The 12,166-nt window shown below is 47.6% G+C and overlaps 1 protein-coding gene across 6 annotated transcripts in view; it reads right to left on the bottom strand.

Annotated features, from left to right (window-relative positions):
• Nucleotides 1-7,463: 7,463 nt before the first annotated feature.
• Nucleotides 7,464-12,166, bottom strand: part of TRIM62 (tripartite motif containing 62) — a 34,614-nt gene continuing 29,911 nt past the window's right edge. For all 6 annotated transcript variants that reach the window (XM_069741472.1, XM_069741473.1, XM_069741476.1 and 3 more), the window contains exon 6: nt 7,464-9,753. In XM_069741472.1, coding sequence (XP_069597573.1) covers nt 9,203-9,753 — 551 coding nt within the window. In that variant the 3' untranslated portion in view covers nt 7,464-9,202. The remainder of the gene's footprint in view (nt 9,754-12,166) is intronic.

The following is a 12,166-nucleotide window of genomic DNA, read 5'->3' as shown; positions in this document are numbered from 1 at the left end:
TTTTGTGCCTCGGTTCTACATAATCTTGTAGACTTTAGCTTGCTGTCACTGAAGTGGAACTTTTTTTATTCTGTCCCTTCTCGACATTTGTTATTGTGTAAAGGCCGCCATATCAATAGCCAATCCATGGAGATAAGCCACTGCCAGAAGAACCTGGCCAGAGGGGTCAGAAGGGAAAGGTCAGAGGAACCCGAGGACATAGGAGTGAGGAGAAAGGAGGTCAAAGAAGCCAGGAAGAGGACAAAGGAGTGTGGGGTGTAAGAAAGGTCCTTACTGAGAGCTGGAAGAGCCGGGAAAAATATGTAGACGATCCTCTTATCATGCTGAGACTAAAGATTATTTGTAGATTCGCAGCGGAAAAGTCAGTGAGATAAAGTATGCAGGCACGTCGCACGAACAGGAGTCCAGACAGGCAACGTAACGCTGGGATGTCTGGTGGTGGCCTGGCCCTAGCCTGGCCATGGTGTGGCACGGCGGCAGGTTGGCGATGTAATGGCCTCGAACAACAGTAACGGGCTTTTTATACATGGGTAGACAAAGCAAACTGCACCTTGCAGCAAATGGCGTATATGATAACCTCATACTTCAGAGAGGAACATGTGTTTTCGAACAAAGAATACAATGACACAATATGACGTTAATTAACATTTCTCCAAACTACATTAAAAATCATAAATCTCCATGTCCTTCTTCCATAACCTCATTATTCGCATCATGCGTTTGGCGTGCTGCTATAACGCTTCATACACTGACAGCTCTTGATTCTGGTTTCTATCTTAACTCAATATATATACTATTCACTACCATGTAATACCACTTATTTCCTATCACAGTGCCCTGCAGCTGTTCCAATTAGTCTCCCTGGACTCCATCCATACTTACTAATGGCACTGAGGTCAATTTATACCTTTATTCTGGGGCGAGCCTCAGCTATTTCAGCAAAGTTGGTTGACTAGAGTTTGTCCAAGATGGCTGCTAGAGCCAACATGGCTGTTCGGTACATTATGGCTGACCATTCTCTTACAGGGGAAGAGTCTGCAGGGAGGAGAGAGGAGTCTGGAGGAGGAAACTGAAGAGGACATGAGTTGGGAGGGAAGGAGCAGGACATAAGTCTGGAGGGTGGTTAGAGAAGCCCAGGAAGAAGACCGACAACCTGAAGGGAGGAGGCCGCAAGAGGACCGAGAAGCCATGTAGGTTTTGAGAAGTCTGGGTCAAAAGCAGGGCATAAGTCTGGAAGGAGGAGATCGAAGAAGTCAGGAGAAGGATCGAGAAGCCAGAGGGTGAGCTTGGCCAGAGAAGCTTGTAGGGAGGTTCAGGTGAGCTTGCAAGAAGAGGACAGAAAACCCTGAGGGAGGAAAACCACAGAGAAATTAGGGTAGAAGTCAGAGCAGCACGAAGGAAGAAGGTTAGAGAATCCATGGAAGAGAACAGAAGGTCCTGAGGGAACGAGAGAGGAGCCTGTAAGACGGGTGGGTAATATTTTTCTGCCAAGGGCCATTTGTATATTCATACCATCCTTCGGGGGCTGTACAAGTTGTGCGCTAACTCTGCCCACAAATTGACTGGTGTCAAGACGTGATTTTTAATTGCATGCACCTCAGCGTTCAGTAGTGAACACTTTGTGCTCATGCTTTCAGAGCTAAAAGAAATGGCTGGCACGGTACTGCATAAGGAACGTGCCTCTGACTGTGGAGCCCATATGACAAACGCCCATAAAATATTGTCAGTGCCAAATACCCCCTCACACAACTCCCCTATGGTGATGCACAAATAGGGATGCCCAGCCGTCCAATGGTTCTTAAAGGTGAAGGTTCCTACGGCCACACCTACAGGGGTTAATTTCAGGTGTTTGGGTCAGTAACGTCCCTTTTCCTCTGGGGGACACCTAGAAGCTTTTGTTGGGGTGGGGTCGGACTCTCGTGTAAGTCATAAACAGGATCCTCCATGGCAGAAGAAGTGGAGGGCAAAAGGTTCATAACCGCTCGTTGGCCAACTCGCCTGTCGATCACAGACAGGATATCGGCGATTAGTTGCCCGTTACGAAATGTAATTTCCTTTCTCTGCTTACGTAATTAACCCTGCTGTGGAACCACGGGGTCATATAGACCCCAGCGCTGAATAAATTGAAATATTTCTAAAACTGGTCAATCTCAGACATTGACCTTCTATAAATTTTCAAGTAACATATTTCTGCTTATGTTGATATTTTGAATTTGTTTTTCAATTTTGTTTCAAAGTTATTTTCAGTTTTCGGTGTTTGGTACTCTCCTAACCTCATAGTACATTTATTGTCTGACTTTTTTTTTTTAATATTTTCTGTTTATTCACAGGTTTTATAATATAATTATAACTAAACAATGGCTAGACGAACTGTGATGGCTCCTGATGAAATATTGGCAGCTTTGGATGCTTCTAGTGATGTCGATACTGATAATGAAGGTAATTTGGAAGATAATTTGAGCTGGGTTGAAAGTGACGCAGATCTCGATGCCGCATCAGATTCGGACAGCGAACAAAGTGCTGTTCTGTCTGACACTGGCGACGCTAATTCCTCCGATGATGAGGACGATGATACTTCAGGTGAAATTCTTGGCAAAGATGGCTATAAGTGGTTGCTACAGCCAAAGACTATTCGACGATCTGCAATCCGAAACATTGCAAAGGCCAAACCAGGACCAAAGGGTGATGGACGTCTTGCGGATACGCCCTTGAAATCATTCGAACTTTTTTTCAACAATGCTTTGATTGAAGAAGTCGTCAAATTGATGAACCAAAAAGTTCAAAGTGCTAAAGTGAAATACAACTTGAAAAAACAAGCACAGGAGCGCTGAAATGAAGCCAGGACAAGAATATTGGTGTAAACCACAACGCGTTTCGACTTCATCATGTGGAAGTTTATTGTGAATGGACAGGAAGGGGTATTTAAAGGCAGTACAACCAATTAAAAGTAACATTCAATCAAACAAGTCACATGATAAAACAACAACACGACCAAATGCCTACATTAAAAGTTAAAAACATCATAAGACACATGTCATGTAAAATAAATTATACAAAATATATAAAATGAGCTCAGAAAGAGTTACCTAATAACCTCAATAGTGAGATTTAACCCCTCGGGAGCCAGCGTGCCCAATTTGAAAATCCAGAAGCTTTCCCTTTTAATAAGACTACCATAACGGTCAGACACAGTATCCGGGATAAAATCTACGATAGTTAATTAAAGAGATTCCATGTTTTTTTGGTGTGTAGTTAAAAAATGCTTAGACAGGCTATGCAGCAAGAAACCATTCCGAATATGTTGACGATGTTTATTCAGTCGTGCATGCATAGTCTGTATGGTGCAGCCCACGTACTGAAGACCCAGGATTCTGAACTGTGAAATGCGGAAATACTGGTTCATACTAAAAGGGACCCCATCCTTTCTGGCCGCATCCCCGCTCATCCCAGAACAATCTTTAGAAGGAGTCGTACACTCCGTAACCTGGCTGCACCCAGCAATACCACTAGACGCTCCCACGTGTTTTCCAAGGTTCAGAATCCTGTGTGCTTTTCCTGCAGGACAGCTAAATACCAAAATGGGTCTACAGAATTTAAACCCAGCACCACCAACACTAGCTATAAAATTAAGTATCGTGTTAACTGTCAATCCATGTTTGTAGTTTATTTGATTGAATGCTGATATGTGGGCCGCACCATACAGACTATGCATGCACGACTGAATAAACATCGTCAACATATTCGGAATGGTTTCTTGCTGCATAGCCTGTCTAAGCGTTTTTTAACTACACACCAAAAAAACATGGAATCTCTTAAATTAACTATCGTACATTTTATCCCGGATACTGTGTCTGACCGTTATGGTAGTCTTATTAAAAGGGAAAGCTTCTGGATTTTCAAAGTGGGCACGCTGGCTCCCGAGGGGTTAAATCTCACTATTGAGAAGGTTATTAGGTAACTTCTTTTCTGAGCTCATTTTATATATATTTTTGTTATCATTTATTTTACATGACGTGTTTTATTTGAGTCTTATGTTTTTAACTCTTAATGCAGGCATTTTGTCGTGTTGTTGTTTTATCATGTGACTTGTTTGAGTGAGTGTTACTTTTAATTGGTTGTACTGCCTTTAAATACCCGTTCCTGTCCACTCACAATAAACCTTTACCTGATGAAGACTGGGTACCGTCAAAACGCGTTGTGGTTTACACCAATATTCTTTCAGCGCTCCTGTGACCGTGCTTGTTTTTTCAAGTTTTATTTGCTCCTTCTAGAAGGTGCACGGCTGGAGCTGCGTTGAATCCTGCCTCCCTTTTTAACTCCCAATAGACCGATATAAAGTGAAATACTAGACCCAGTCTGGATGTTTGTGTGACACAAGCATTGACGAGGTTCGTGCTCTACTTGGAATTCTGCTCTTGGGTGCTACGAAAAGTGGAAAAGAAAGCACAGCAAGTGTTTGGAAGAAAGATGGCACTGGAAGGCCAATTTGCTAAATTTATTGACAGATCATTCGTTGTCATTCTGTTTTTACTAAAATCCAACCAGTTGCAGTTATTGTGCTTTTTTTATTGAATTTTAATACTTTTAATTATGAGTGAAGCATTTTGATATAAATTTCAGTTTGTGTTTTATAATGACAAATCACTTCAAAGTTACGTTTGATTTCATAACTGTGTTCTGAAATTAATAAATCTTGATTATTCTGAACAGCCAGCATGTTCATTTTAATGAAATATGACGATTTTGAGCCTGGGGTCATATAGACCCCATGGTACCAAAGTAGTGATTTTTTTTCATGGTTCCACAGCAGGGTTAATAAACTTTGACCGACCTGATTCAACCCAGCCAGGCCTGTCTGTGTTTCATTATGGGATTCGTGGGAGTTGGGAAGGCACTGTTTAAGGCTGCTGTCACACTAGCAGTATTTGGTCAGTATTTTACATAAGTATTTGTAGCCAAAACCAGGAGTGGGTGATAATACAGAAGTGGTGCATATGTTTCTATTATACTTTTCCTCTAATTGTTCCACTCCTGGTTTTGGCTACAAATACTGATGTAAAATACTGACCAAATACTGCTAGTGTGACGGCAGCCTAAGACACACGGGTCTCCACAGTCCAATTGGGCTGGCAGCCGTTAGGCTGACAGCGGCCGGCCCAAGCACTGCGATCCCTGGAATTTGCCCATGGCCGCATAAAAGGACATCAAGGGCTGTAAATGGACCTGAGGTTCCCCACCCCTGCTGTAGAAGAACAAAGGGGGACAAATGAGCCAGCCAGCAGAGTAGATTGGAGGATAGAGGGGCCCGAAGAGGACACAGGAGTCTGAGGGGAGAAGGACTGAGAAGCCTGAAGGAGGGGAGGTCAGGAACAAGACAGAAGCCCCTGGAGGGAGGAAGACAACAGAGACCAGAAGTGAAGGACAGCAGAACCTGGAGGGAGAAAGAGAAGTCTGAAGGAAGAGGACAGAGGGATTTGAGTGAAGGAGCGAAGAAGAGGACATAGGAGCCTAGAGAACAGGAGTCTTTAGGAAGAGGACAGAGGAGCCTGGAGGAGGAACCATGAAGAGGACAGAAGAGCCCGAATAATGAACCATGACAGAGGAGAACAGGATTTTGAAAGCCATGAAGAGGACAGTAGAGTCTGAAAGAGGAGGACGAGAGGTAAGTTTGAAGTTAGAGGACTGAGTAATCTGAAGGAGCCATAATGATGACAGAGGAACCTGGTGGAAGAGAACAGAGGTGAATGAAGGAGGACAGATGTGGCTGGAGAAAGAGGACTCTCGAGGAGGATGGGATTCTGAAGGACGAGGAGTCTGGAGGTGGAGAACATGAGTCTGAAGAAGGAGCCATGAATATGGCAGAAGAGTGAAAGAGAACTGATTAGTCTGAAGTAGGAGCCATGAAGAGTATAGAGGAGTGTGGAGAGAGAGTATGGCTGTTGCTCTCATGGAGAACACAAAAGTGCGTAGGGGAGTCGAGGAAGATAGTAGTCTGTCTGAAGTTCCACATATCAGACTCAGTGTTGGATACCAGGCACTTTGTCAGGGTTTCTGTTGAAACAACTGTATTCCATCAGGAACCCCAACGTAGCCATTCACTTGAATGGAGCGGACATTCCCCGTGTGCACACTATGGCTCCATCCTGGCCGTAAACAGAACCTGAACCATATGTTTTGCTAGCTGTGAGCGGGAGGAACCCTACTCTCCGAAGCACTGTGCTTTGTGCTATCATTTTGTTTTTCCCAGAGGGCCGTATTTGTTTTACTTCACCTTGGTTTATTAAACATATAATAAACCAAAGGAAGTTCTTAAAAAGACAGTGTTCCCGTGTCTACCTCCATGTACAGCTGCGTGAGCTGATCTACCACAGCAAGTTTTCTAATAATCCATTATGAACATGCTGCCGACCACCTGACAAGTTAGTCAAAGGCTCTTTGGTTGCGTAAAAGGATCTTTTGGTATGCTTTTACAGGAGATGTGCTGCTGAGAACAGGAGCCCAATTACTGATCATTGCGCTTCTGGGGCGTGGTGTGCCATTAAACGACAGTTGGAGCATTATGGTGACAATCGCAGACCTGCCTGGAGAAATATGCTATCACCTTATACCATGGGAACGGACCTTAAATAGTCAGGTCCTGGAGCTGAGAGCAAGCGGGACCCAGGATCTTTCCCTATCACGCGCTCTGCTATCACCTGCCAAGGCAAACAGGATCATGGGGTGCATTAAGAGAGGTCTGGATACACATGATGAGAGCATTATACTGCCTCTGTACAAATCCCTAGTTAGACCGCACATGGAGTACTGTGTCCAGTTTTGGGCACCGGTGCTCAGGAAGGATATAATGGAACTAGAGAGAGTACAAAGGAGGGCAACAAAATTAATAAAGGGGATGGGAGAACTACAATACCCAGATAGATTAGCGAAATTAGGATTATTTAGTCTAGAAAAAAGACGACTGAGGGGCGATCTAATAACCATGTATAAGTATATAAGGGGACAATACAAATATCTCGCTGAGGATCTGTTTATACCAAGGAAGGTGACGGGCACAAGGGGGCATTCTTTGCGTCTGGAGGAGAGAAGGTTTTTCCACCAACATAGAAGAGGATTCTTTACTGTTAGGGCAGTGAGAATCTGGAATTGCTTGCCTGACGAGGTGGTGATGGCGAACTCAGTCGAGGGGTTCAAGAGAGGCCTGGATGTCTTCCTGGAGCAGAACAATATTGTATCATACAATTATTAGGTTCTGTAGAAGGACGTAGATCTGGGGATTTATTATGATGGACTATAGGCTGAACTGGATGGACAAATGGCTTTTTTTCTGCCTTACTAACTATGTTACTATGTATGTTACTATGTTACCTCCATGTAAAGGTGGAGAGTTACTTAGTGATGTTCTGCTGCAGTAGACGCAGGTGGAGACCAGAGCCTCCCGGGAACTCGGTGACAACATCTTAGAACACCGTGAACAACTCATTTTATTATGTCCCGGCATGGACGCTGCAGCCCCTATTTACATTCATTGCACCCATTACAGATGCCCAGGCATTAGGGCTACACTCATCCCGCATACATTTGCTGCTCATGTTAGGGAGCAGCCGGTCATTTAGTTAGTGATGCCTTCTATTGCAGGAGTCCTCATAAAGGGCCAGTCCATTAACTAATGATACCCTCTAGTATAGGAGTGCTCTTAAAAGGCTGGTCCTTCAAATAATGAATAGTTTTATTTTTGCAGAGAAATTAGCTGGTGATAATTATAATTACAAGGGGGCGTTACAAGAGAGTCTCCTCTGAGGTGTGCACTTTGTCCCCTGCATGCCATTGACCAATCATAAACAAGAGATGTGATCCAAGGGAGACAGCACCGACCCCAGTTTCTCCACCTACTGTGTAGTATAGAGCAGAGTGTGATGCAAACACTTCCAGATCCCTCAGGGCAGTCAGTGTGGGGGGAAGGAGAATACAGTAAAGCTGAATGTGGTTACAAACACTTCTAGATAGCTCAAGTCAGTCAGTGTGGGAGAAGAAGAATACAGCAGCAGTGGAAAAATACAACAGAACTTGATTGCAAACACTTTCAGATCTCTCGGGCAGTACAGTGTATTGAGGGAGAATACAGCTGAGCTGAGTTTGATAGAAACATTTCCAAATCTCTCAGGGCAGTCAGTGTGGGGTAGGAAGTATACAGAAGAGCTTAATGTGACTACCAACACTTCCAGATCTTTTCTTGGCAGTCAGTGTGGGGGGAAGGAGAATACAGCAGAGCAGAGTACGATTACAAACATTTCAAGATATATTCTCACAACAGTACCAGTGTGGAGAGGGAAAAGCTGACAAAAAATCTCCTTCTGCAGACATATTTGCAGTCACAATCAGCTGTTCTGTATTCTCCATCTTCCACTCTGACTGCCCTGAGTTGGGATCTGGAAGTGTTTGTAATCACACTCAGCTCTGCTCTACACAGTAGGTGCAGAAATCACAGCACTTTCCTTTCTCACTTGAATGATTGGTCAATGTCATACAGGTATCCAGAGCCTCAGAGGAGACTCTCAGGTAATGCCCCCTTGGACTCATCATGAATTAACAGCTAAAGTTTACAAGTCTCCACTCCACTACGGAGAGGAAATGACAAACAACTCTGCAGCCGCTGTCCTATCTCGTGGCCGGTATAACACGCTCATACTGGTGAAGGGTCCTCCTGGCCGGTCTTCTCAGCTACATAACAGACAATCTCAGTTCTTTATCGTTGATTGCTGTCAGTGAATAATTTGCAGTGAGGAGGCTGCGGATCCCGTCCCAACTGTAAAGCCCATCCTGATCTAGTCCTGCTGACACAGCTGAGCACGGTGACACATTACCATTCACTGACAGTAATCAGAGATCTGGAAAACTGAGGAAACGATGGTCTGGCACCAGTGACGACGCTTCCAATCCAGGAGACCGGCCCTTTAATGGTGCAGCATAGCCATAGTAATCTGCTATGTGGGTATTGTGCTGCGTGTGGATGTGTCGCTGACCGCTCCGGCCGTGGCTTCACGCCTGCATGATATCCCCGCCCATTAATATGTTATAATGATGCAGGTCACCGATGGCACCGCTCACAACCTGCAATGACCTGAGCGGAGGTGGTCTGAGGCCAATCACTGAACTAACATTGTCAGGGAGGGGGTAAGTCATGAACGCTGCAGACACGGCCCCCTCATATCCGCACGGTGTTGATCCGCAGTGGTTGCACGTTCTTGCCGTTGGCATGGCTCTGCCCGGGGCTGAAGTACGAGCACAGTTTTCCAGGGAACTTCTCCCGGAAGGTGTAGAGCCAGGACATGTCGTCAGCGTTGTAGAAGATGAGGAGCCCCTTGTCGTAGTCCAGGTAGACCCCTACTTTCTCCAGTTTGCTCCTGACATTGAGCCGCGTCCAGGGCTCGGTGCAGGCGCTGTAGCGGTTCCCGTCGTGCATTACGATGCAGTAGAAGCCTTTCCCCGGCTGGATCTGGATACTTCCCTTCCGACTCACGGCTTCATGGGCCAGTCCAATCATCCACTGGGTTTTATCCGAGACCACTACTTCCCAGTAATGCACCCCCCCATCAAAGACCTGGGTGCCCAACACTGACACCTCCACATCAAACCTCTTTGGGGAGTCCTGGAGCGGCTGGGGGTGGAGGTTACCATAGGCCACAATAGTACAGTCGTCCGAGAGGATGAGGCGCTGATGAGCGGTGACGGGATCCAGGGTGAGCACGGCCGGAACTGAAAAACAACAATCAGGAATTCCACTGAGCCATGTGACCAGGAGAAACTGGGAACCTGCACCACCCAACCACAGAAATGGGAGAAACTCCGAGCACAAATCATAAGGGAGCCTCAGAGCAGGATCCACCCCCTCAGGGTAACAGGAGGGGATCAGAATAGGATCCATCCCCACAGGGTAACAGAAGGGGATCAGAGCAAGATCCACCCCCAGGGTAACAGGAGGGGATCAGAGCAGGATCCACCCCTAGGGTAACAGGAGGGGATCAGAATAGGATCCATCCCCACAGGGTAACAGAAGGGGATCAGAGCAAGATCCACCCCCAGGGTAACAGGAGGGGATCAGAGCAGGATCCACCCCCAGAGGGTAACAGGAGGCGATCAGAATAAGATCCCTCCCCACAGGGTAACAGGAGGGGATCAGAGCAGGATCCACCCCTAGGGTAACAGGAGGGGATCAGAATAGGATCCATCCCCACAGGGTAACAGAAGGGGATCAGAGCAAGATCCACCCCCAGGGTAACAGGAGGGGATCAGAGCAGGATCCACCCCCAGAGGGTAACAGGAGGCGATCAGAATAAGATCCCTCCCCACAGGGTAACAGGAGGGGATCAGAGCAGGATCCACCCCTAGGGTAACAGGAGGGGATCAGAATAGGATCCATCCCCACAGGGTAACAGAAGGGGATCAGAGCAGGATCCACCCCCAGGGTAACAGGAGGGGATCAGAGCACGATCCACCCCCAGAGGGTAACAGGAGGCGATCAGAATAAGATCCCTCCCCACAGGGTAACAGAAGGGGATCAGAGCAGGATCCACCCCCAGGGTAACAGGAGGGGATCAGAGCAGGATCCACCCCCAGAGGGTAACAGGAGGCGATCAGAATAGGATCCATCCCCACAGGGTAACAGAAGGGGATCAGAGCAGGATCCACCCCCTCAGGGTAACAAGGGGATCAGAGCAGGATCCACCCCCAGGGTAACAGGAGGGGATCAGAGCAGGATCCACCCCCAGGGTAACAGGAGGGGATCAGAGCAGGATCCACCCCCACAGGGCAACAGAAGGGAATCAGCAGGATCCACCCTCAGGGTAACAGGAGGCGATCAGAATAGGATCCATCCCCACAGGGTAACAGGAGGGGATCAGAGCAGGATCCACCCCCAGAGGGTAACAGGAGGCGATCAGAATAGGATCCATCCCCACAGGGTAACAGAAGGGGATCAGAGCAGGATCCACCCCCAGGGTAACAGGAGGGGATCAGAGCAGGATCCACCACAGGGCAACAGTAGGGAATCAGCAGGATCCACCCCCAGGGTAACAGGAGGCGATCAGAATAGGATCCATCCCCACAGAGTAACAGGAGGGGATCAGAGCAGGATCCACCCCCAGGGTAACAGGAGGGATCAGAGCAGGATCCACCCCCACAGGGTAACAAAAGGGGATCAGAGCAGGATCCACCCCCACAGGGTAACAGGAGGGGATCAGAGCAGGATCCACCCCCAGGGTAACAGGAGGGGATCAGAGCAGGATCCACCCCCACAGGGTAAAAGATGGGGATCAGAGCAGGATCCACCCCCACAGGGTAACAGAAGGGAATCAGAGTAGGATCCACCCCCAGGGTAACAAAAGGGGATCAGAGCAGGATCCACCCCCACAGGGTAACAGGAGGGGATCAGAGCAGGATCCACCCCCAGGGTAACAGGAGGGGATCAGAGCAGGATCCACCCCCACCAGGTAACAGAAGGCGATTAGAGCAGGATCCACCCCCACAGGGTAACAGTAGGCGATCAGAATAGGATCCGCCCCCACAGGGTAACAGAAGGGGATCAGAGCAGGATCCACCCTCACAGGGTAACAGAAGGGAATCAGAGTAGGATCCACCCCCAGGGTAACAGGAGGGGATCAGAGCAGGATCCACCCCCACAGGGTAATAGAAGGGGTTCAGAGCAGGATCCACCTCCACAGGGTAACAGAAGGCGATCAGAGCAGGATCCACCCCTACAGGGTAACAGGAGGGGATCAGAGCAGGATCCGCCCCTCAGGGTAACAGAAGGGGATCAGAGCAGGATCCACCCCCACAGGGTAACAGGAGGTGATCAGAGCAGGATCCACCCCCACAGGGTAACAGAAGGGGATCAGAACAGGATCCACCCCCACAGGGTAACAGGAGGGGATCAGAATAGGATTCACCCCCAAAGGGTAACAGAAGGGGATCAGAGCAGGATCCACCCCCAGGGTAAAGGAAGGGATCAGAGCAGGATCCACCCCCACAGGCTAATAGAAGGGATTCAGAACAGGATCCACCCCACTGGGTAACAGAAGGGGATCAGAACAGGATCCACCCCCACAGGGTAACAGAAGGGGATCAGAGCAGGATACACCTCCCATGGTAACAAGAGGGGATCAGAACAGGA

Source organism: Ranitomeya imitator, chromosome 10, assembly GCF_032444005.1.
Source record: "Ranitomeya imitator isolate aRanImi1 chromosome 10, aRanImi1.pri, whole genome shotgun sequence".
Classification (NCBI taxonomy): domain Eukaryota; kingdom Metazoa; phylum Chordata; class Amphibia; order Anura; family Dendrobatidae; genus Ranitomeya; species Ranitomeya imitator.
The sequence above is the reverse complement of the archived record's forward strand: the minus strand, read 5'-3'. Positions and strand labels throughout refer to the sequence as shown.